This window comes from Aquila chrysaetos, chromosome Z, assembly GCF_900496995.4.
Source record: "Aquila chrysaetos chrysaetos chromosome Z, bAquChr1.4, whole genome shotgun sequence".
Taxonomy (NCBI): domain Eukaryota; kingdom Metazoa; phylum Chordata; class Aves; order Accipitriformes; family Accipitridae; genus Aquila; species Aquila chrysaetos.
This window is the reverse complement of record NC_044030.1, coordinates 6,140,600-6,165,920: the sequence shown is the minus strand read 5'-3', so window position 1 is coordinate 6,165,920 and position 25,321 is coordinate 6,140,600. Positions and strand designations below refer to the sequence as shown.

Genomic DNA, 25,321 nt, shown 5'->3' with positions numbered 1-25,321 from the left:
TGTGTAAGCATTAGAGGAAAATACAGGAATCTGAACATTAACCCTGAACGTAATCCTCAGTTGATGACTTTCGTGATAAAGAGTGAAGTGTTAACATCTCAGAATACATTTTCCAGAATGCACAGCATTGCAAGATTGTGCCTTTTTTATTCTAAATTCTATTGAGCACTCTCAATTTGTAATGAAGGCAACCAAAGGCAATGAAAACTGCCCAGCTTATTCGACCGACATGTCTTTATTTTTCAAGTAAAAGAAACATTTCATACCGAACTAAGAGAAACATAGCTCACGATCAATGGTCAGCAATCAAGACTGTTTAATTTATGCATATTTTTATTTCTCGTCTTATGCAGATTGCCATATACTGATCAGCTATGTTTACACAGCACTTTTATTAATAAACTAATGCAGGGTACATTCATTTTACTGGCTAATTTGCTTGAAACTAATTTCTTGAGCCAGAGCCCAGTGAACTGAAGCGCCTATAGTTTTTGTGAAAAATATAAAAGCACTTCCCATTAGTTTTAAAGATCAGCTGCTTTATTATACAAAATATCTAATTTCTTACCTCAGCCAAGAAACGGGGAGGTTTTGAATTAGATAATTAATTATCAGAAAATGTCTTTTCTTCCCCCAGAGTGTAACCAAAATGAATCACCAATTCAGTTCATTTTAATTTCTTCCCTTAACACCCATATCAGCAGAGTTGTTAAACTCTTTGCATGATCACTGAATCTTAAATCTATAAATCTCATGATCTCAGCAGGGGGTTTTCATCTGAGATCTCTTGTGCCAAATCCCGACTGCACTTTAAAATGCAGACTCATAACTTCATCCCAATATGCTTGAAAGCCGTGTTTTTGTCACAATCTGGAAATTGGACATTTCTATTATTACCATATCAAGGAGGAAAACGTTCAAGAAGAATCTCTACATATTGATACGCATTTTTTCCATTTGTATTTCATAAACAAACATAAAAGGAAGTTAATAATGCAAGTAAATCTTTGTTTTGGGGTTCTTAACTGCCAGCCCACACAACTGCAAGACTATAAAATGTAAACTGCAAAGCAAAACAAAAAAACTTAACATTGAAAATCGCAGCTTGTTTAATGTTGCTTAGTTTACTTTATTAATGATAAGCAACAATTACGAAGTAAAAAAGCAAACAAAACCAAAAAACACCAGATGTACCCTGTAGATCTTAAGATTTTATTTTTGCTAGCATCTACATAAAATCCAATCCTATTCTTTACACTGAAAGGCAAAAAAAAAAAATCACTATTCTGCAGAAGGCTAATTGAACAACACTCTTAAACTCACACAGCTACTCAAAATGGGGCTTAAGAGGGGCATGAGTCTTCATGCTCAGCTCCCAGTAAGGGTCACATTTACAGAGAAGACAAGTCTTATTCACCTGCCATGCACTGCTGTGACTGGTCTGCTTCTGTCTTCTCGGCCCCCTCCCTGCAGGCAGTGGGGGCTGCTCTTCTGCCCCTCAAGCTGCCTCTTGCCTGCTGACACAGCCCTGGTCCCACAGGTTCTCTATTTGCTGGGCAGGGGCTCCAGTCCCCACCAACACGGTGGTCTCCCTGACCTCGCCCCCCATTTATCCAGGTCTTTCCTGGACTGGGGGTCCAAAAACCAAACACCCACGCCCTCAGAGGGGCTCTCCCTGCCCAGGGCAGAACTCGGCATTTGTCCCTTTTCACAGCTCCTGTTGGGTCATTCCCCCAGCGTGGCCTCTCTCAGTGGCAGCCCTGCCCTTGAAGGCACCCACTGGTCATCCTGGTTTGGTGTAACCTGCACACTTGATGGACAAGGACTCTGTCACCTCCTCCAGGCCACTGATAAAGATGGTAAATCAGGAGAGGTCCCAGAGAGACCCCAGCGATGACCCACTTGTTACCAAGCTCCAGGCTGATGTGACTGATCAACTACTGCCCTCTGAGTACCATTATCCAACCAGTTTTTTATCTGTCTCTCTGTCCACCCATCCAGACCATCATTGCTCAACTTGGATGCAAGAACGGCGACAGTGTCAAGTACTCTAGCCCAGGTACATGACACCCACCACTCTCCCCCCATCCGCAAACCAATCATTTCTTCCCAGAAGGCCATAAGGTGGGTCAGGTATGGTTTATCCCAAGTAAACCCATGCTGATTTCTCCTTCACATGCCCAGAAACATGCTCCATGATTTCCCCAGCTACCAAGCAAGGCTGACAAGCTTGGAGTTTCCCTTTCAGTCAATCTTTTTGCCTTTTTGGAAGATGGGTGCAACATTTGCCTTTCTGTGGTCACTCAGGACATCCCCAGATCTCGATGACTTTACAGAGGTTATAGATGTTTCACCCTGCAAGGGCACTGGCCAACTCACAGCACCCTCGGGTGCAGTCCATCTTTTCCCATTGGCCCATGGGTGAGGTTGTATCCAGTCACCTGGATCAGCCTGATGCTCACCCAGTCCTGGTTATTTCTCTCCTTGACCTGTCTCTCCAAGTGCAGAGGTCTGGCAGGACTGGCTGGGGAGGACTGCAGCAATGTCAGTGTTTAGTTCCTCTGCCTTCTGTGCCTGCTGTCACACCAAATCACCCACCCCACTCAGCAACGACCCCACATTTTCTTTGCCAGGCTTCCCCGGCAGTATCACTGGCTGCAGTCTCTCTGCATCATCCCAAACCTAAGCACCCAAGACAAGACATCAGGTCAGCAGACAGGTGCCTCCATTCCCCAAAGGGGAGTCTCCATTAACTATCATCCTCCTTTTTTGCCTTTGTTCAGGCACTTGGTCAGTACCTGTAACTGCAAAACCAGAGGTGGTGAAGAGGGCTGAGATATGATATCAGAATTGATGAGTTTCCAGCTTCCCCCATCATTGAAGTTTCTATCCACAGCTCATTGGGAGGGGGTCCTCTAGATTTCCCTCCTCCCTTGCAACACAGGACTTGAGCTGTTGGCTTTGTGGGGTCTTTGCAAGATCCTGTCAATCTCCTGTTTGTCCTCACGGATGGCAGACAGCACACCCCGGCAGGCAAGGCCATCACCATCCCTCCCCTGAGCATCTCTGTAGCCTGAGGCTGGGGCAGCAGCATCCTCCCTCAAGGTCTCTGATGTACCAGGGCAGATGATGCAGCCCATGCCAAAGGCAGTCTCGTTTGGCACATAGACATAAATTAATCATGTTCTCTCAAGAGTAAATGACCACCTACAACACCTTTGAAAGACAGTGGTGTCCATTTCAGGTACACATAGTATTACTCAACTGGCTTATTGCAAAAGGATAATTTCACCATTTAGTATTAAAAAAGTTGATAGGTGTTTTATATAATTGCTGGCAAGCAACCCAGATTAAGGGCCCCAGATCAGATCATAAACAGACTTGCAGTGATTAAAGCACAAACACACCTAATGCAGTCCTGGCAGTTTTTCTCTCTGTTTTTGCCTGAGAGACAGGAGTCCAAATCTGAAAATGTAATATAACAAATCAAAATTTCAGAGAGGTTTTAGCCCATTCTCTAATGAGCTCTAATACAGTTCTTTCCTGAAGGTTCTCTGAAACCATAAAATCCTAAACTATGTTTATAATAATAAAAACCTGCACATCTGATTTGAAGATTTAATTACTCGGTTTGGACATGAAGTAACAGCTTGCAATATAGATAATAGTTTTGGCAAAGCTGCAGACATTAATCTAGGGCAAGCTTTGGTGTAAAGTTATTCTTCTGTATTCACAAGAGGTGTCTTTGCATTATTAAAATCAAGAGACGCCACAAGAATCCATATTCCTTAAAGAGTTAAATCTGAAGACCAACCTACTTTCAACATCAAATTTGGATTAACATCCACCAGGGCCCTTGGTCTTTGAACCATCAACTGAAAAATCAAAAATCCAGAAGTTCAAGTCAGGTCAACGTTATGAATGGAAAAAAGAAAGAAAAAGGGATAAAATAATAGTCCAGAGAAAAGAAGCATTGGGTTAAGGTACAATATAAATCCCAAACCTGCAAAACACTTTCAAAAACACTGTGTTTGACACAGTGAAGCCTTTTGTCTGCATTTCCTGCCCTGAGTGCACAGCGGTTGCAGCTGACTCTAGTTCTTGGCCATTATGGCTTGTAACACTGCTAATTTTCAGAACTATTAGAAAGCTTTCAATTATCAGAGAGTTCCAGGAAAAAAGAAAACTCCATGTAAAACCTTTGTGCAAAGGAAGAAAGTAGGACCTCACAAAAACCTCAAGCTTGAAGAAACAAAAAATCCAGCCAAACAGAAGAGAATTACACCTCTTCCCATAAAAAGACATGGATGAATGAATAAATAAATAAATAAATAAGCCTCTTCTTTACTATTCCAGACAACAGTGAATGTAGTCTAAAAATTCGGGGTAGTTTGTGATAAACAAACTAGGTCACTACATAGATATCAAGGATAAATATAGTAATTTCTAATGCACAGAAACATTCCCAGAAAAATTTTGGAAAGCCTGAGATACCTGTAGTGAATGCAGAAGCCCGTTTTGTCTATAAACATCACTACCACTCTTCACTTTTTGGTGAATATTGCAGAACAGAAATATTATATAAAGATCTCTCCTGTGTTAGTACGTATAGATATGTTAGAAAAAGCCAAAACCACCAAAAAAATTGCACAGTAGTACAGTAATGACCCATCTTCCCCAGCTAATACATCCCTCTTACAATTCATGCCACTGCCATATAACCAGACTACCTGTGAGCTCTGACAGGATCATGTGGTGACACATCTATGCTGCTCCAAGAATCATAAACTCCATACAGATACAATTTCTTCCAAGTCCTCATTTCCACCAGGAAAATAAGGGATCTACTATGCCTTAAAGAGGGTCAAAACTAAATAATCTCCCTTTCCACACAGACAGCAATGGGAAGTACATGGCACAGGACTGACCCTACTCCTTCATCAGCCACTGGTGGACTGATGCCCACCTGTGACCTTCAGGCTGCTCCCCAAAGCCCAAACTCTGGGCAAAGCCTATGTGGCTGAAGAGCAGACGCGATAGAGTTATTTCATTGCTCAGGGAGGGTATGATCCTAAAGAAGTTAGTATTTTATTTTTAAACTACAACAACTTAGAAGAAGCACCTTCCATAAAGCCAATTGCAACAGATACACACTACAGCTTGTAATCTACTAGAACAGTAATTTTATGTCTTTTATGCTGTTCTCTTTCAAAGAACAGATGTAATACGTCTAAAATCTTCAGTAGTTTTACTGTTGTATCTTAACAGGAAAATGGGGCAGAACAAAACTATACCCTTTCTGAAGCTGCTCTTTCTACAGAAAATCTGTTCTGACATCCTATATTAAAGGCTTTTAAAAATTATTCCAACTGTTACAAAATATATATACCATGCTGTAAACAGACTGGGCATTTGCAATTTGAATTTTAAAAGCTTCTAACACCTCATTTTGAAAATGAAAAAGAAATGAGAATCTCTTGCATATACAGTAATAAAGTGAGAACACTGAATAACATTAACTGAGAGTTCTCCTGAAACAGCAATTCCAGATCATTACCTGTTTGTGAGATCCCTGCAACTCTCTGGGTAAATATTACCAGTATACTAACACTTGTCACACACACAATGAAATGTATATGCAAGCAGCTGCAACGCTTGCAGTGCAGGAGCTTGCACTACAGGATACTTAACATCACGGCTTTTAGCAGACGTCAGTCATCAAATCTCATTATTTCTCCTAAAGATAGATGCCTTTCTATGTGATGTATTGACCTTTGTTTTCAGACTTCAGGGATGCTCTTTGTATCATCTGGAAGGTGCACACACTTCAAGAAGAAAGCAGGTGGGGGGGGGAGCCAAAAAAAGCTTGATGTGACACAAGAGACAAAAGATTGCTATGAAAGATGCTAGCACAAGACTTTATGATTATCTGCCAGACTACAACATTTATGGGGTGAAAGACTAGCTTCCTGAATCTCCAAAAACGTAAAAGAAAACTTCTTGTATTTCTTGCTAAAATTCTTCAGGTCCAAAAATGGTGCTGCTCTAGAGGAAAAGCCCAGTTCAGAACACTGATTTTAATTAAATCTGACTGACCTTTATTCCAGTGAAGTTGGGGTACATTTCTGGGATATTCCTTCTTCCCTCCTCTGCCTTAAAAGGAAATTTTTAGTTGGGATTTAAAATTCTGTTCATATGTTTCTACAAGTATAATGCCATAACCACAATTCATTACTGGAAAAGAAACCAGTGTACCTCTTTTTAATTATTTATTGCTTTCTACAGGAAATAAAAAAAAATCAGAACTTGTCTTTCAAAAAACAACCAAGCAGCAGACTAATTGGTCAAAATTAGTCAATCACTGGTCTCAGACCCTAGGAAGAGACACAGCTCCCACAGGGCTGGTGTGTGAAGCTGGGCTAAAGGGACACTGTCACTTGGGAAGGTCACACCACTTCTTGATCAGGTTGTTTACTTGCTGAAAGGTGAGGCTTTGTCCAGCTGAATCCAGTAGCCAGATTCAGCATACACACACTTGAAGTCCTTGTGAAACAAGTAACAAAAAAATTTTGTATTAACATTTTGAAGAGTTATCTCTTTTTCCTCCTGAATTAAATGAAGCATGTAGTGATTTTACCCATTCATTTTGGCTTCTTCCTTCTTCCTGCTCAGCCTTCAGTTGGTCTGAATGGAGGAGCCAGAACCATGTCTACTCACCAGTGGTTTCAAAGCAGTTTACTTGCTTAGAAATAAGCCAGGGCAGAATTTCTAAGGCAGGCAGCTCCTCCCACTCTACTGAGAGCATGCGGGGAGCTCCTGAGCCTCACCTGCTTTGCATGGCCAAGGAGGGATCTTTATCCGTAAGATAAATATTTGGCACAAAATAATTAGGGAAGAAAAACACTGTAATCTGTCCTCATCAAAATAACCTACCAGGACAGCTTAGTTAATCAACACTTGATTGGCCCCAGGATGGTGAGGCAGCACACAGATACTCAGTACTGGGAGATGGCAGGAGAAATGCATAATTTGCTCCTCTGCCTACAGCCATGCCAAGGCAATGCAGACAGGAACGCAGTGCATACTCCTGGGTCTGATTTCTGTACCTGGTTTCCACAGTGGGTGATACATAGCTATACACAAGGCAGGGAGAAATGTGGCATTCTGTGTCTTAGGGTAGGGTGGGGGAGTGAGTGAGCATGTCTCCCTGCTCAACATGGTTTAAGTTCACCTGTTTAGCACTGAAAAAGAGACTTGGGACATTCACACATTGAGAACCAGCAAGCACCTGGAGGGGTAGGTCCAGAAACACATTTCTTGGCAAAAAATGCATAAGCTGTCACCGAGAAAACTACCTCTGACTTCGCCCTGAAGGAACCAGGTAAGGACACATATGGTGTCCAACAGCACCGTGTCACTCGCTCCTCCCTCCCTCTTCCCATCACCCATCCTTGCACGAGCGCTGGGGCTTGCCTGCTCCTGCCCTAAGTCATCCCAACAAGCTAAACTACCAGAAAACTAGCATGGCATAGAAATGATGTTTTTTATTGCTCTGCGTAAGACCATCACCAGTGCTGAAATTAGGGAAAAGTCAGTGGCAAAGAGAAATTAGATATGCTTGCCTATACTGTCAAATCTCACATGCTTAGCAGTAACAAACTATAGAGATTTAGGAAGTTTCCTACAGGCTAGACCTTTGTTTCACCGCTCCAAGGGCCAAGAGGCTCTGACCCACAGGTCAGAGCTGCACCTTTTACTACTCTACTTTTACTAACACTCAGCATTTTAAATGCATATTAGCACATAATTATTCAACTACACTGAAAGATACTGAGGCATACTGGAGTAGTAACTGCTCTTGCTGTGTGAAGCAATACAGACATAGTCTTAATATTAAGCCAGTACATATAGTCAACCACACCTTACTCCAGCTGATTTCAGGGTTCTTACTCAGAATATTGATTTGGTATTTTTCCCCCAACAGATTTCGCGAAAGCAGAAATACACCTCTAAGACTACATTCCCAAGTATGTCTGACATTGCTTCAGTTACCTTTTTTTGCTGTACTCTGGCTGTCCACTATGACTTTAGTAATGGGCTGAACCAGAAGACCCATATTTGGACAAGAGTTTGGGTTAAGTAAAACCACCATAGGAAGGAAGCAGAGTGTATATGTATGTGCAAGTGTGCAACAGTGCAAAAATGCAGCATTTCTTAGAGAAGTTTCTAACAGAAAACATGCATTTGAACAAGGACACCAGGTTAAAGAGAAGCCTGGTGAAGCAAGTCAAGAGGTTACAATAGGATGGGCTTGATCACACCCAGGAAAATGAAAGCCATTATTAAAGAGGTTGATCTTTATCCTGAAGGACTACCTATAAAGGATGCATCATTTTGTATGAGATCAGAAGGTAAGCCATAAAAAAGACATCAAAGAAATTAGACAAAAGCATCATTAAAGAAATATATATAGGACATACCATAGAAGAAAACTACTAGGTCATTTTAGCTACTTCCCATGACAACAGCACATACTTTCCCCATTCACACTGTACACTAGTCACAGTATTAATCTAATCTTCCTTTAAAATTGTTCAAATACGTGGACATTCCATGGTTTTAAAATAGTTCTGGAATAGTATCTAAAAGCAATCAGCTACTAGGTCTTTGTTTTTAACCTAGAAAAGCCCTTGTAAGGCAATCCTGTGCAATTCCTCACAGAAGTAAGGAATCTGACAAGTTACATAGCAAATAATATTTTCTCCATCTCTATATTTCAAAAGCCCAAGCTGCAAAGGGGGTAAGTAAAAAAAAAAAAAGTCAGTCTCAGAGCCCAGGCCACTGCCTGCAAACGTAATACTTAACTAGAAAAAAAAACAAACCTGGCAAACAGATTAAAGCAGTATGGTCTATGGGAGTGTAATAGAGAAAAATCAGAGAGGAAGCATAGATTAAAGGGGCTGGTTGTGTGCAATGATATCCAGCAGTGATAGAGGCTGTTGTACATGAGGGAGAGACAGACTGAAAGATGTAAATGTTGAAAATAAAATAAATCAAACGTCTTTTATTTTCTATTTTTTCTGTTTTTCACACTCACACGTCTTATCCAAAAGTATTTTCTATATTGTCTGTTGTAGTTTCACTGTTGTAGAAACCTAAGACATGAGTAATCAGATGGCAGAAATTACTGTTATTTACGCACTGCTGTCACAGCTCTCCATAATTATACAGGCTGACACAGCATCTTGACAATGATAGGAAAAAAGCAGTTTTTGTAGAAATTTTGTCAGCCTCCCTACACAGAAGCATGGCAAATAAAATTACTGCAGCTAAAAATTGGCAAAGCAATCACCTTTCAGGGTTTTTTGGTTTTTTTTGTCTCTGTCAAAAAGTTACTATTGTAAGAATACTCAAAGACACAAAAAAAAGTCCTCTGTGTCTAAACTGTAGCTTTATCCTACAGTAGGGCCACAATCTGGCTATGCACAAATGCCTTGTGTTGTTTAAAACTGAAAACAATTAAGGAAAAAATGAGTTGCAAGGGGAGTGGGACAGGAAGAAGGAAAGAAGTTTATGTGCAAAACACTGAAAATGTCCTGTCTTGAAATAAAAAATTTGAAACTCTCACGTTCAAATCCATAGTCTGAACCACTTAACAGTCAACTCGAACCCATGCTGTCCATGTCCCAGGCAAGCTAAACACCAGAGTAGGACAGGGAGGACTGATTACTGGTTGAACTCTTGTATGCACAGAATTGCAATGTTTCAATAAAGTACTTTTGGTTGGCAAATTTCTCAATCGCTTTAACCCAAGAGTCACCACTTGATGCAGACACTGCATGCCACACAGGTTACGCCTCTAGATCTGCCCCTACTCTCCCATGCACCACCTGGGACAAGAAGCGCCACGGAGCACCCACATCGAATCTCCCACCTCCTCCCATGGAGGCCCTGCCTCCGCTCCCTCTTCCTTTTGGCCACCAAGGTCACGTACGACCCATGAAATGGAAGCAGTTGCACATTTTTTGCTCACACCTTCAGTTTCCCGCTGGGATGTGCAAAGCTCCTACCCAAGCACAACACAAGGAGAGCAGATCTTCTTGCGCTTGCTTATCCATCTGCTGCTCCTCCCTGCTGTCATCTGCATACTGGACTTTACTGCTTTAAATATTGTGGTTAAAATCTCCTAAAACTGAAAACCTGATGTTCTGCTGCCACAAGTGGTATAGCCAAGATAGATACTCCAGGGTTCTCCATTTAAAAGGCACAGATGAATGAGTACTTTCTTCTGTATTTTCAAACAACTTCACCAAATTTGTTGTCATAAAAAGCCTTTGCCTACAAATGGCCCCTTACTAAAGTCTGGAGGTGGTGGAGCGAAGCAAGGAATACTATCATTAGTGTCAAAAACACAGCCTTAGACGTTCATTGCTTTTGTTGAATATAACCAATTTTGACTTGAAATACGGAGCTGTGCATCCCGAATTCATAGGACGATGAAGTCTTATCTAACATTACCCAAACTTTTAAGAAGTATCAGACTTGATGTGTGGCACATAAGTGAATGTAATTCCTCTGTATGTGATCTGAAATGTGGATATAGAGACAATATAGTATGTATGCATATAGTCACTGTATAGTATGTAAAATTGTTTTCATGTGTGTTTCATATGATAATGCATTCACGCACACACCACATTCTGTAATTATTAGCTAGAGACTTTATTAGATAACCATGGTCTGTTTCATTTCTCAGCTTTTAAAATTTAAAATAGAAGAACACCCCCACTGTGATGAAAGGTAACACAGCTTGCTGACTGAAGAGAAAAAAACCCACACAAACAAACAATAGAAAAACCCCACAAGTATATTGCCCCAACAACGAGACTGAGATTTGATAAAATCCCAAACCATAAAAATACATGCACAAATTCTGCACCTCCAAATTTCTGCGACACCAGCTGCTAGCTCAGCCCCTCCTTTCAGTAATACCCCACATCCAGCTGCGCAATTGCAGTTACTGTTTTCAAACAGGTCCACGCTTTGCTCCTGCAATACAAATGGCACAAAGGCTGCTTTACCCCCTACACACCATATCATTAGAAAATTAGCCATACCCTACTGTCACTACACTCAGTGAGTGGCTTTCCCTCTAACATAAGATCTAAGTTTCCTATAAAGAAGGAAACTTAGACCCATTATCACTTACTCCTCGGGCTGATATAACTCACTGAATTTAGGCTGATGTTGGCTTTCCCCCTACATTCTCCCTTCATGCCCTTTAAATGGAGAATGTGTGTAGGTCCTCCAATATAAGACAGCATTTTCCAGAGGTCTTAGGTTTGCAAATGTTAAGGTTATTACAACCCTTATTTGGGTCTGAATCTTTTAACTCACCTTTTATTTTCTAATGTATCACCTGACCAAAAAAAATTAAAACTCTTATTTTCACTGTGAACCTGTTTTGAAAGTTGAAATAAATTAATACTGTTTTGATGTTTAACCCATATTATTTCAAACTCAAGGCAGCTGGGCTTCAAGTATGCTACAAAGCCCAATATCACTTGTAATACAACACTGACCATCCTTTAAGATTTCAGAAATACTCCTGGCTCTGTGGCTTACATAAGTTTGAAATGTGTAAAAACCTAAAAAATGGAAAACAGTAACATACTAACTCCTATGTGACTCACAATAAATTTGAGAACAACATAGATTTATTTCTTGACTCTTGCAGTTTCTTAAACGCTGCTTCTCCAGATATTTTTACTTGAAGGGATACCAAGCTGTGAGTTTGTCACTGCTGCTGTATGGACATGTGCTGTACAAACAGCTAATTCAAGGCATAAAAATCAACCTTTTAATAAAAAGTGATTATCTTTTGAAATAACTTCCAAAGTGAATAATTTCCTTGATTTTCAACTGGATGGTAATTGGAAAAATGTGGAGGAGGGAAGGTAAGACAGTGCCCCTTTTCACTATGCTACCATTGATACACAACCTTGTATGAAGTATGACCTTTGAAAAAAAACATAAAGGATAAAGACATAAAGGGCAGAGAAAGAGGAAGTTGGACACTTAAAAAACCCAACTAATGCCACCACTATTACAACTGGACTATTAATTCCAGTTATAATAACACATGACTGGACATCAAATTCTGTCCTGTGCTGACCAGACACGTACAGGATGCAATAGTATATCTGCTATATGCTTTCTGGAGGCTATATGAGCAGTCATGGAAAATCAATTTGAATACAAATGTAATTTGTTAAAAGAACAGTGAAAATCATTATGCAGGGTCACACTGTCAGCAGTTTGCACAGAAGCAGATGCCGTCCGAAGATGCAAAGGCATTCTGTAAAACAGAAGAATCTCAGTCTTTAAAAGTCTCTGTGATCTTTCCAGTCTTTCAGTATAGTTACATGAGAACAAAGCTACAGTTTACCTCTCTTGTTTCTCAGCACTTTTACTCCTTGCAGCTCATTCCAGCTGCAGAAAGAGGCTTTACAGAAACTTCTAAGCCTCAGAGAGAGTGAAGGTTCCCACTGTAACGGAGAAAAAGCAACATCTTTGAAACAGTTCCTTGAAAGTTCCAAAATATTTATCTCAGGCTGACAGGACAGAGTCATGAAACAAAGAACTAGATTTGCCTGGTTTTGGCAATGTCAATATCGCTTTTAGGCAAACCATACATAAAAATTCAGCATCAAGCTAACTGAAAATGCACAATACAATTTAATGACCAGCTTCACAATGAAGACAACTCAAATGGTAAATCTTCAGAAGATCCTGTTGCAAAGACATTTAACACATAGACATGGAATATACCGATTTGCTATGCACTTAGAGTGCTGTTACCATAGCCGATCGATCAGCGCACCCCATTCCATGAGGTAAATCTGGGGACTAAAACAGCCACCAGTTTTAAATTAGGTTTTCCTTTCATTGGATCCCAATCTTCACTGACTGTTCTGAAAGGTACTGGCTTATTTGTTCCTAAAAAAATACACAGTGGGACTCAGAACCTGTATTACTATAGATGAGATGCACTGTATTTCTTCCACCTGAAATAATCTCTTGTAGTCTCTGTAGTCACTCTTGCAGTTACTGTCTGTCCACTACACTGTAGAACATCAGATTGGCTCATGTTCAAATTTGACCACCGAACAGCAACAACAGCAAATGTAAAACCTTACAGCTGTTTTGAAATATGTATAAAAGGACACTCCTTATTAAAAATGCACCTGCATCTTTCTTGCAAACTAAGGGGTAGAAGTCACTGCACCCTTGAAGCCTAGTTTCATCATATACAGGCATATAAATGCATCTCTGAAGATCAGACTCCTGTTACAGTGCATGAGATTGCAAATTTATCAGACTGGCCAAAGAAGAAAATTGCAGTCTTCCATTGGGATGACTTTTTCCATCATCATCATCATCATCATCATCATCATCATTATCACCTCTCTCAATCTTTCTCCTCCTTCTCTCTCCCTTTAAAAAAAAAAAAAAAAAAGAAAAAAAAACCTTGCTGATATACTATGTATGTGTTCCAAACACAAAAAGCAAAAGAGGTTTTTAAGATACCACGAATAAACAGGAGTTTGACCTCCATCATTACTTTTCAGAGCTCCCATAAAAAAGCAGTTGGTATTTTTCTTTGTAGACTTGAAACACGGGTCAGTAATGAACTACATGACTTAACTTTGATCTGCAGGTGGAATTTACCCCAAAAGAAGACAGGGAAGAACTGGCCACTGCATAGAAGACACTACCATGGGTTTTCATTATACACATTATGCAAATGGACTCATCAGCAAGTAATGTTCAAACAAAGCACAAAAAGTTTTGTAGTGTTCAAAACCTGCTCTCTAAAGAGTTTCAGTTACTTACAGTGCTTACAGTCATCATAACTTTGAGAGGATCTATTAAAAGTAAATGTTATGACAGTGAGCAAAATTAACCCAGTATATCAGATGTGTCAAGCAACGTTTTAGTCTGTTTCAGCATAAAAAAAGACTCTGTATAATTTTCTTCTGTCTCATTTTGAAAGCCAAGGACAAATCTTTAACTGAACAATTACAGCTTAAGCAATCACAGAGCAAATGGATTTTTTTTCCTTCCTATTTCACTTCTATTAGAAAACCTAAGAAGTTATCTCTGTTCTGAAGTTACCTAAAAACATGGCAAGACCGTAGACTTAGATGAAAAAACATCTCAGATGCGAACTATGAGAAGTCCTACAGAAGCCCCATGCAAAGTATTTATGACAAGTCCAGACTTTGTGGCAGACACAGTATCTTTTGCTTAAAAGACTTTGGGCATAAACTGCAGGTACAAGGACATATTGCATAAGCTATCACATGCTCGCTGCAACTGCGTGAATGTTACTGGATTCGGAGAAGCCACTGTGCTGAATAATTTAAGATCCAATAAAATATTCAATTTTACTGATACATTGGTTTCATTTTAAAATAAAAAATGTGAATAATGACGGGAACAGGTCTAAAAGTCAACGGAAATACTACGTTACTCATTAGGATAACAGTTGTTCTACTAAGCTTCGGGGAGATAACAACTGGGGCGATAATAAAAAGGTCTCCAATCCCGAAACATTCCCCCCACGCCGGATGCATCACACGGAGGGACAGACAGAGCCCCGGCAAAGGGGCATGTCTGGAGCTGGCGGAGGGCGAAAAAGCTGTGCCGGGGGCGGGGGGGACGGACGGACAGGGGGAAGCCCCCACGCAGGACGGCGGCCGCCCACGGAGGGTTTCGCGCTGTGGGTCGAGGTGGCGGTGCGGAGGGGACCCACGGCGGTCCCTGCGCCCGGGGGCTGAGCTCCTTCCCCGGCGGCGCTGCGCCCGCCTCGGCGGGGAGCGGCGGGTCGGCACCGGCACCAGCAGCGGACGGGACGGGACGGGCGGCAGGTGAAGCCCCACCGCCCCCGGCGCCTTCCCCCCGCGGCAGCCCCGGCCCCTTCGCAAGAGGTGCTGCTGTGGAACCCGGTCTTGCCCCCGCCTCCCGCCCCCCCCGGCGCTCAGCTCGTAGCAAGATGAGCTCCGACAACTTTTTTTAATGCCGGGAGGAGGGAAAATCCACCTAGCCTCCACTACGTAATTATTCTAAATAACAATAAAGAGAACTCCAAGAGCTCTAAAGTTATTTTTCTGGGGTAGGGTAGGGTTGGGCTTTGCTTGGGGGTTTGGGGGGGGGGGGGAGAGTATGAGACAGAGACGGCGCCGTTGGTGTTTTAGATGGAGATGCCCTAGTTAGAGGGAGACAGGAACAGGGTCGCCTTACAAGAGCTGTTCACTGCTGCCGAGATGCTAAAGCCCCAGAACGTGTTTGCAAAGTGTTCCTCGGTTTGCTGGCTCTTCGGCTGAGAGCTAACAGCCTTCAAATTAAAATGAAGACCGGTGACGGGGGGGCGGGGGGGGGGGGGGGGGGGAGAGGAAGGGAAAAGAGATGTGGACAGCTCTGCGGCTATTATTAAATCTTCCCAGCCGCTCATCTGGATTACATTTAAGCTCTCACGGCGTTTGTTTCCCCTCTAATTAAGCGTAGTTTCAAAACAGAGCATGTCTGAGGATGGATCTTTCTTCGGCTTCTATTTAAAATGTAGAGGTAAGTATTTTCTTTTTCTTTTTTTTTTAATGAAGAAAACAAAAAAAAAGGCAAGCCCAGACGGAGGCACCCGGCTGAGAGCCGCCCGCCGGTCGCGCCTCCCCGGTCCCCCCGCGCACTTCGGCTCCGACTTTGCGAGAGCTCCGGCGCGGCCCCGACCCCCCCCGTCCCCCCCGTCCCCCCCCCCCCCATCCCCGTCCCCTCACCTCGGGCGAGGCGCGGCCCCGCCAGGCTCCCGCAGAGCGCCAGCCAGGCCAGCACCGCGCGGCTCATGGTCCTCTCCTCCCGCGGCCGCGCCGCCTCTACCGAAGGAAGAAGAAGGAGGAGGCGGCGGCGGCGCCTCCGCCCGGCGAGGCGAGGCGAGGCGAGGCGAGGCGAGAAGGTCCCTCCCGGCGCGGCCCGGCCCCCGGCCGAGCGCAGCCCCCGCCGCGGCTCCCGCTGCCGCCGCCCTAGCAGCGCCGAGGAGGCTGCCCCGCCGCCCGCCGGCTCTGCGCGCCCGCCAGGTGCCGCCGCGCCTCCAGCATGGCCCGGCCGGCCGCCTCCGTCCCGCGGGCGGGCCGCCTCCTCCTCCTCCTCCTCCTCCCTTCTCCTCCTCCCTTCTCCTCCTCCTCCCTCCTCCTCCTCCTCCTCCTCTTGCGCGACCGCGGCCGCTCTGCGCGCCCCGAGCGGCTCCTTCGGGGGGGGGAGGCGGCGGCGGGCGGTGCTGCTCGACACACCCTGGCACCTGCTCCGCCCCCCCCTTCCCCCCCCCGGCCGCGCCTCCCCCGCCGCTGCGGCGGGAGATGCGGGGGTCGGCGGGGGGGGGGGGACGGGGACGGCGGCGAAGTGCACCACGGCAAGGGACTTGGCTTCTGGCGGAGCCTTTCCCCCACGGCCCGCTCCGTGCCCCTCTGCCCCCGGGTGCCGTCTGCGCGGATCGGGGTCTCGGGAAGAGGCTCAGGACCGCAGCCCCGGGGTTCCTTTTCCGAGACAAATTCGCGCGTCGCGGTTTAGTCGTTGGCGCTGCGGGCAGCTGCCCTCTTCCCTGAGGGGATGGGCGCAGGCCGGCGCGGTCCGCAGAGGTAATTTTACCCTCCACAAACTTTTTTTCTCTTGTGGGTGCTGTTTAGACAGCCCTGCGCTTTACTGTGCGCTGCTTCAGCTGCCGACTTAAAATCCTTCCTGAACATCCAGATAGGGAACTTGCATGAAATGTGAACGTCCATTCTTCCACCTCTCTCCCCGGGCAGGATGTCATCCTGCCCGGTACTCAAAGGGAACCGAAGCAAGAATGCAAGACATGGTGAAATTTTAGAAGTAGTCCAAGGTGGAGGACGGGAAGGTCCCATGTCAGACGACGACTCACAATTTTTTTCTTTTTTTTTTTTTCTTTCTACCTGCGTATGTACAGCTACAAAAGTGAAATAAGTACTAATTGCCCAATGGGATTCAAAAGGCTCTTCAGATATTTTATAGCTGTAATTTGCATCCCCTCTACATGCCCTCGTAGTAAAAGAGCCCATATTAATATTATATTAAACGTTAATGCAATTGCTGAGTGAGAAGAATGCCCTTAACAGCATTAGGCTGTTGAGAAGCATTTCTATAGGCACAACCTGAATGTCCGGGCCGGTTGCATGACAACAAGGAGAGACATCATGAAATTAAGAGTAGAAACGACCCGTTAAGTCGTCTAATCAGTGGGCTACTTTGGCTAGCATCTCACAATAGTTTCCAGCATTTCATTTTACAAGCCCTTTGTCTACCATTAAATGCCTGTAAGTGGCAAGGTGACAGCCCTTCCCTGAAGCTCTAGTTTTACATCTGAGCTTGCAATTAATCGCATTTTTCTCTGATATGGGAAGTATTTCAGTTTCAACACATTGCATTGTCAGGAAAGAATTAAAAGGATCAGGCTTTTTGCATTGGTTAAGCTATGAAATTACCAGAAATAACAAGCCTTGATAAAGAGCATGTTACACCCAGAATCCGAGACCATTTTCTGCTTGCATACCGAACGCAGGTGCACACACCAAGCATGCACTTCACCCATCACGGAGGTGCAAGCCTCTCTGGTGGCACTCAGCCAGCAGTACTGGGGCACTGCAAAATTACCCAGCAGGTTAGGACAGATAAAGAAAAAAACATCTCCCCTACACTAATGAAGCCCATGCTAGCACAGAAGATATGTTAGCACGGGCTTTAGTCCAGCGTATCTCTCTGCACATGCAGTAGCTGGTAGCATTCACCAAAACTTTCCCTGTCTTCACTGTTATGTGTGCCGCACCTGGCAGCTCCCGCATTGAGCTACAGTTATGCCTTCGTTTTGCTGCACAGACATACTCTGCGATTGCATCACTACTTCTACAGGAACTTGGATTTTACACGTCAGTGTCCATGCCAGAGATCTCCCTGAAGAACTACTGTCTGGAAAGAAAATACTTCTATTTCTCCTCGAGGGCTGCTTTACTATCAATACAGAGATAGTGGAAATTTAGGAAGCCTTAACAAAGCTTCTGATATTAATGCATCGTTTCTCCACAACGGTGCTAATTTTACTGCTTATCTCTGTTTTACAACCAAGAATCCAGCTGTCATAATTACAAGGCAAGCTGCACTTTAGCTGCTGTGGCAGCCCAGCATGCCTGCACCCCCAAGCGGCAGGCTTGCCTTTTTTTATTTTTCTTGAGGGAATAATCCCATAATGCAGCCCCTTTATTTCCCCAATTAGAATAAATCTAAAGGGCCTAACTACATTTGGTACTGGGAAGCCTTTTTCCACTGAGAGCCTGTGACTAGCAGCTGATTAAAATGACACAGAAATAGCTTCTTCAAAGCCAGGCATTGTTTATTCAGCCAAAAGGGATGAAACAACAAAAGGCTTTTATGTTTGGTTCTTACCTAAAGTGCAATGCCTTTTTGTTTTCAGATTTTGAATAAGTTTTATTCAGCAAAATCTATCTTCCCCACCTCAGAGTAATCGGACTGTTCCTGCAGCTTTCTTGCTGTCCTTCTCTGCCTGGCTCCCCTTCACGTGCTGCTTCCTTCTGCTTGCTCCCCTGCATTTCGGGAAGGAGCCTGGCTCGGGGATGCTGCAGGATCTCCCCTTCATCCAGTGCCTTCCTTCTAGCTCAGTCGTTTTTCTTAGCACAGAGCAATGCCATATCCTGCTCCAGCTCAGTGCTCTGAGAATGGCTCCGAGGTACAGATCATTCCTTCGTCCCAACTCAAAGGTAATAATTATTTGCATCTAGGTTTTCTTAATATGGATTTCCTGATATGTATAACCCAAACCTATTTACTGTGCTAGTCTGAGTTCCCAAGTCTCCCTGGGCTATTGTGCTATGGGCCCTCAATTCGTCAGTGCTACATCACCAGCGTTGTCATTGGGGTTGTTGTTGTTGCAGCATGTCGCAGAACTCTCCACTGTAGTGACCAATCCCTGACCTGACCTTCTTGGTGGAGAGGCTGACCTGGTGTCCTTCATTGTCCTCTAAAGTTCAGAAATGGTGGATTTTTGCCATTTGTTGTATACACCTTTCTTGAAGCAACTGCCTCACTTGACGGTGGGAAAAACTGCCTTCTGACTCTGCTGCCATTTATAAGTACTATAGGTATGTAAACATCATTTTCATATGGGAAACCCCAAGACATCTTGAAGGTTCTCTTTCCCTTACTTGCTTACATATCTGCAAATCCTTAGTGACTTCCCAACAGTGAAGGCACTTGGCTGAAATACAGACGAAATGGGGCTGGAATGGCATAAGCCATTGCAGCTCAAGCTGACAGTCTCACTTTTTATATGAATTTTGATATTTATAACAATATATAAATATTACATTTTTATATTTGTATTTTGATATTTATCTGTAATGCAAAATTCTTCCTTCTGTCATGTGAATTCATGATGCGCTTCATGTTCTGGATTTTAGTACTGAAATGGGTTCAAGGGGTCAAGAACAATTTTGCATCCAGTTTTTTTAACTTCTTCCATCTAAATGGTCAGCACTGTTTACCATGAATTTCTGCCTAACAGGATTACCAGATAGGGACTGTGAAAACTGTCTAAATGTGCAACACCCGATGCTTAGGCTAAGGATCCCTGGTTCCTTGATCTTCTGGAATGGAAGGGGCAGAGCGAAGAGACAGATCAACTGCTGCCTTTCAAAGGGAAAACACAACATTGTCAGCTTCCTTGAGGATGGGCAAGAGCTATTCCACAGCTGATAATGTCCCCATTTTTTCCTTCATCTTCCTTTCATTAGTACTTATTTTTCCTCCCCTGTTGTCTGCAATATTTCCTGTCCTACCCCAAATGCTCAAATTATCCCTTTGAAGTCCTGCAGTACATTAAACAGGAAAAAATTATAACCATTACAAATGTAGGCAGCCACGTCATTTGCCACACTGCCCTTAGATAAAAAGCCATCAGGAAAGGAACAACAACAACAAATCTTAATGCACAAAATGAACACATTTTTAGCATAAGAAATAGAATAATGCTTCATGTTTAATAGTAGTGACATAAGGTCTAATATTTGTTACACAAAAGGTGAACTGAGTAACTCCCATCTGTGCTGCAGTAGTAAAAGAGTAAGAGCTTAACCTTACTGTTCGCCAACCTCTTGCCAATTTTAGAAGTCACCTAGTAAACATTAAAGTAACCTGTCAATTACCCTATAACACCTTTAGGGTATCTTGGATACCAGCTTTGCTTAGGAGATTAGCTTTATCACTGGTTCCCATCAAAGCATTGGCCAGATTTGAGCCTTCTTAAAGTGAGAGATCCAGACAAGCTCAGCGCCCAGGGCGTACAGGCAGAGATTATATTGCCACCTCAATTATAATTAGCACTATAAAAAGCCACTGCTGCACACAAGCAGTGGAACTTTCCATAATGTTTTCTAATAATATGTACTTTGTTCATCAGGGATTTGTCGTACACCATTCACCATAACTGGCTACTCTGATTCTGCGAGTCATTGGCGTATATGTGCCTCAGAGAAAAGAACAGATACTACATCTGTCTGTCACCACCACCGCAACACTGCCAGAATTATTCTTTTGGTTGACACTGCCTCTGAAAAAGGGAACAATTCATTCTTTTATCTCATCCCAAACAAAGCCTGATCCACCACTTCTTGAACATGCAAGGTTTCCACTTAAGTCAACGTGGGGTTTTGTTGCATAAAGCATGGAAGATCCTGCTTCCCTCAAACCTTTCTGGCTCAAAAGAAGTGTCATGTAATGCTGCATCACAGGAAAGGGAGAGAAGTGGCTGTGCAACACAGGGAAACAAACTCCATTTTAAAAAAAAAAAAAGTACTTCTTTCCAACTTCTGTAGCATGGATTTTTTTGACTCTTTATAGAAAGGAGGCAACAAAATCAGTGCCATGATTGGTTTTGATTCCCCTTCTTTTAACTTGGAAATAAGCCTTTACTGTCTACAGAGGACAGATATTTAAGAACCCCGTGCATTGGCTAAATGTCTGAGTATGTTATAAAATGAATCCTTTGCCACCCATAATGTGAGTGCGTAATGTGCACAGGAACATAAAAGAGGAGAAGGGTACACAGGCTAAGGTGTGAGAGCAACCCCTGAAATGAAGTATTCTTACGTTTTGTTCCACATATCCTTCAGCACACCACTGAAGTTGTGGAAATAGATGCTAATTAATTTCAGCTGAAATTATTCCCTGCCCACTTGTGAAAGGAAGAAAGTTAGCAATTTAGATTTATGGAAATGGTGAACAGCGGTTCTTTTGGCAGCAGAAAGACACGTAGAAGCTGAGTGCTAATGTGCTTGTGTCTGTTCACTGCCGCTACAGACAGTTCGTCACCAACACCACGTGATTCCTCTACTTTCTACGTAGGAAGGTCTGAGTTAAACATCAATGTCACTCCTCTGCATTGCTGATGTTAAGTTAACAAGGCAAAGATGCACCCCGATAAAGTGTCACTTGCAGCAAGCTGCACATGGTGGGTCTTCTGATGCGGGTGCAGATTGGTTTCTGCTCAAGACTCTGTGCCAGCAGGCAGTGAAGCTGTGAGACTGCAGTTCTCAGGTGAGCCCAAGTCCCTTGGATGGAGAACTACAGGGTGCCCATGGTTCTTGAGAGGATGATGAGCACACGGAGAGTCCATGACACTGCTTAACCGCATGCTTTGCTGCCTACATCAGTTTATAAAATGCCTTTGCACTTGATACTGAGGAGTCGTCTGACTGGCATCCTGGATATTATGTTTCTTTGCCCTCCATGCCCTCCTGCATTCTGCTTTCAGCTGCAAACAAGTGTACTTAAAGGAAATCAGTGAGTGGAAGAGAGACTATGTGATTGAACAACCCTCGGTTCCTTACGAACCCAAGTTAACACACACCTCTCTCCTTTTCGAGTTTGTTGCTCTCTGCGCTGGTGCATGATTCCTGTTTTCTCCACTTGCACACTGACTGACTTGCACCAGTAAGGATTGTTCTGCCCTGCTCTGTTGTACTCCCTGTTAGGGAAGAGCTAAACCATGATCATTAATGGGAGCGTCAAGTCACTATCAAACACATATACACGTATACCATTCTAAACAGCCATTTAGAGAAAAGGCAGCAACAGTTCTTTGAAATCTCCAGCAAAGTTCGCCTTGCTTCTCATCCCTCAATATTAGGACCTATTAGCACCCTGAATCATTGCAGGAACATCTGTGAAGTACAGCCCAGCAAGCCAGGTTTGCAGTAGCTGGAAGGATTCATTCTCATGCAATATATGTTGCAGTCTTTGATATCCGAGTTCCCTGGTGTTGCTACCACTTGATCAAATGAGTCTGAAGCAGAATTTCTACAAAATACGCAAGGGCAGTGGTAGAAGAAAGCTGATAGGATTCCAAATACAGCTTTTTAGATGCAAAGCTGAAGTTCCTACCTTAAATCTGTAATGACCAAGGTGGTGTTTCGGATTTTTTTTGCTTCAGTGCTACATAAATGCTGAAGTTGCAATTTTGCAAAGTTAAATGTGTTACACCAAGGCCTGCATCCTACTGTTATTTATATTAGAATTCTGAGGACAACACTACGAATGAATTTGGTGAAAGAGTTTGTTTCAGATACCTACAAAAGATATTTTCGTCTTAGCAAGAAAATGCTTTAACTGTTTAAACTGTAAGCAGCTCTTACGGTGTGTGAGGCTGCTTTTCCCTAAATGTGCTGTTGCAGATCATGCCAGTAAATAAGAAGTCTATTCTTTTTTTTTAATTATTATTGATTTTTTTTATTCTGAGAGGAAAAAAAGAGATTGGAACATAATTTTTTAAATTATTTTTTCTTACTTTCAGCACTTATATTGCACAGTTAGTTTTAACAGCTCATTCAAACTGAATTTCAGAACCCAGGGGAGGAACCATTAAATCACAATAAAGTATTTAATGGAGTTGTGCCATCTGCATTTCAGAGACTTAACTGCAAACTGAGCCAAAGATCTTGTGATTTCAGAATAAGAGAATATTATTAGAGCCCAGAGACTTTTGACACCTGGTCTCTCATGGTGGAGTGCATTTCAAATCAACATTACACACACTTAATAGATTTCAATTACTGGGTTTGTGTGAAACAAGAAGACAACTAACCAAAACTTTTTCTTTCATCTTCTGATGAGCTGGCAGCTTATCATGACATTTTGTAAATCATTCAGGTTGGAATTTGACAATGTGAGAGATTTTAGGAATACTTTTATGCCACTGCAGTGAACTGACAGAGCCATCCTGTCTCGATGTATGACAACTTTTCCTTATCATATAAAATTATTTTTAAGTGTTCTTGGTTTTATGTGTTGTTTTGGGGTTTTTTTTAATAGTTTTTGTTTGGTTGGTTGGTTTGGTTTGGTTTGGTTTCTTGAGGGATGACCTAGAGATGTGTGTTAGAAATTTATATTCATCACAAAAAAAAAGAAAAAAAAAAAGTTGAAGAAAGGAGATGTGCTAGTTCCAGTTAAATTTCTGAAAGGTAATATTTTTCATGACTGGTAGAACATTTTTGTGCAAGATGGAAAAGGGCATACTCATCTAAAGAAGACACAAGATCCTCTTTTCTTTTCAGATTGTTAGTGGTACAGCAGCCAGAAAACTTGCCTGACACAAAATGCTGAGATTCCTACCTGTACTCTGATTCAGGCAATACAGCTGCTTCGTCTGGCTTTCTGGTATTTCAATTAACTATCCTGACTATTTCTTTTCCCTCAGGGATTCCACTTTTCCAATGAGTACTCTGGTTCTCATGATAATTTTGAGAAATCTTCATTTTGTCTTATTTGATTTTATCTCTATTGACAGTCAAAACATATTTTCCAGACAGCTGTTGTAGAGGCTGGGGTTTGAGGCTGCACTGCATTAGAGGCTCTGCCAAGGTGCAGCAGCAACAGGCTCTTCCCTTGAGGATTCCCAGCTTAAAATTACAGCCAAAAAGACAAAGTGCAGGAGAGAAACAAAGTGAATGGTCAGAAGAATAAGTAAACTAACAAAATATTTTATGATAAAATAAGATATATTCATGCAATTCTTTTTCTGTTTGTGGTATTACTTGTATCGGCCATTGGTATCAGTAAAGAAATCATCTGGAGATGACTTCGGTTGTCCAAGTTAAAAGCTCCTTCAGCCCTCAGACTGACATCTGTATCCTCACAGGAACCTCTTAAGGATTGTGCGGGTCCCAGAGCACCAGCCATGTCGTCTCTTTTGAGCTCAATATCAGGACATCTCTCCCTGGAGCAGGAGGTTGCTGCAGTACTGTTTTACCCCACTAGTAGTCAATTTTAATAATAGTAATAGTAATAGTAATGGTAATGGTAATAATAATTCCTCTAATGAAAATAAAGAGAAACTCAGAAAGCAAAAATATATTTAAGTATAGGCATGTAGAATAAACAATGTTTATGTCATCACTGGATGGGCACATTGACTGTACTATTGAACAGAATTTATAATGCTTTATGACTACATGTTTCTAATATTATGGATAAATCTTCATAACATTAAAATATATAAATATTTCTCATAAATGTTTTCTTTCTTCCAAGGTTTTTTTAATATGTCCCTCCTCTTTTTCCTTTTAGATATCCTGAAGTACTACCCAAGTGTTGGTTTTGTCACTTTGTTTCATGTTTACAATTGGGAGTTTTGTCTCTTAAGCAAGGACATTTTAAATTTCCATCCTCCATTTTTCTCAATCTGGAAGAGCTTCCTGTTTAAGAGATTTCCTTACACAAGAACATGAAAGCAGAGTATGATAAAGGATGTTTCTCTATGTATTTATTTTTAAATGTTGTACTCAAGAATTAGAATTTCCAGAAAGGTAGGTTTTTTTCAAGTCCTTTGGTTCCAGTTGGCTAAATAGGAAAGATTAATTACTGCTATAAAATTCAGTTATAAAATATGGATGCATATAATATGGAAGCATGTTATTTGTCAAGTTATTTTTTAATATAGGCAGTCAAATATTTTATTATCTCGCAAATTAGGGTGGTTCTTACAAGTCTTGTACACTCATTCACCAGAGATGTAATGGTGTCTAACATCTATTCAATGGTAAGTTTTTGTAGCTTTGTTGATCAAATAGCCAATATTGGAGCACTGCAGCCATAGAGAAGAAAAATATTAAATCTCAAAATCCCTCTAAATCCCTCTTTTCATGGTGGGGGGAAGACAGAAAAAAAAGGCAGAAGCTGATAAAAA

General features: G+C 42.4%; 1 protein-coding gene and 1 long non-coding RNA gene across 3 annotated transcripts in view; one reads left to right on the top strand and one right to left on the bottom strand.

Moving 5' to 3' along the window:
• Positions 1–16,040, bottom strand: part of EDIL3 (EGF like repeats and discoidin domains 3) — a 260,774-nt gene extending 244,734 nt beyond the window's left edge. Inside the window, exon 1 of the mRNA XM_030004450.1 lies at positions 15,837–16,040. Coding sequence (XP_029860310.1) covers positions 15,837–15,903 — 67 coding nt within the window. The 5' untranslated portion in view covers positions 15,904–16,040. The remainder of the gene's footprint in view (positions 1–15,836) is intronic.
• LOC115336837 lies at positions 15,483–24,648 on the top strand. 2 transcript variants are annotated; one of them, XR_003921940.1, is made up of 3 exons: positions 15,483–15,630; positions 16,740–16,912; positions 18,539–24,648. It is a non-coding gene; the product is annotated as an uncharacterized LOC115336837 (long non-coding RNA). The 2 variants fall into 2 exon arrangements; XR_003921938.1 differs by having other exon boundaries at positions 16,740–24,648.
• The last annotated feature ends 673 nt before the right edge of the window (positions 24,649–25,321 follow it).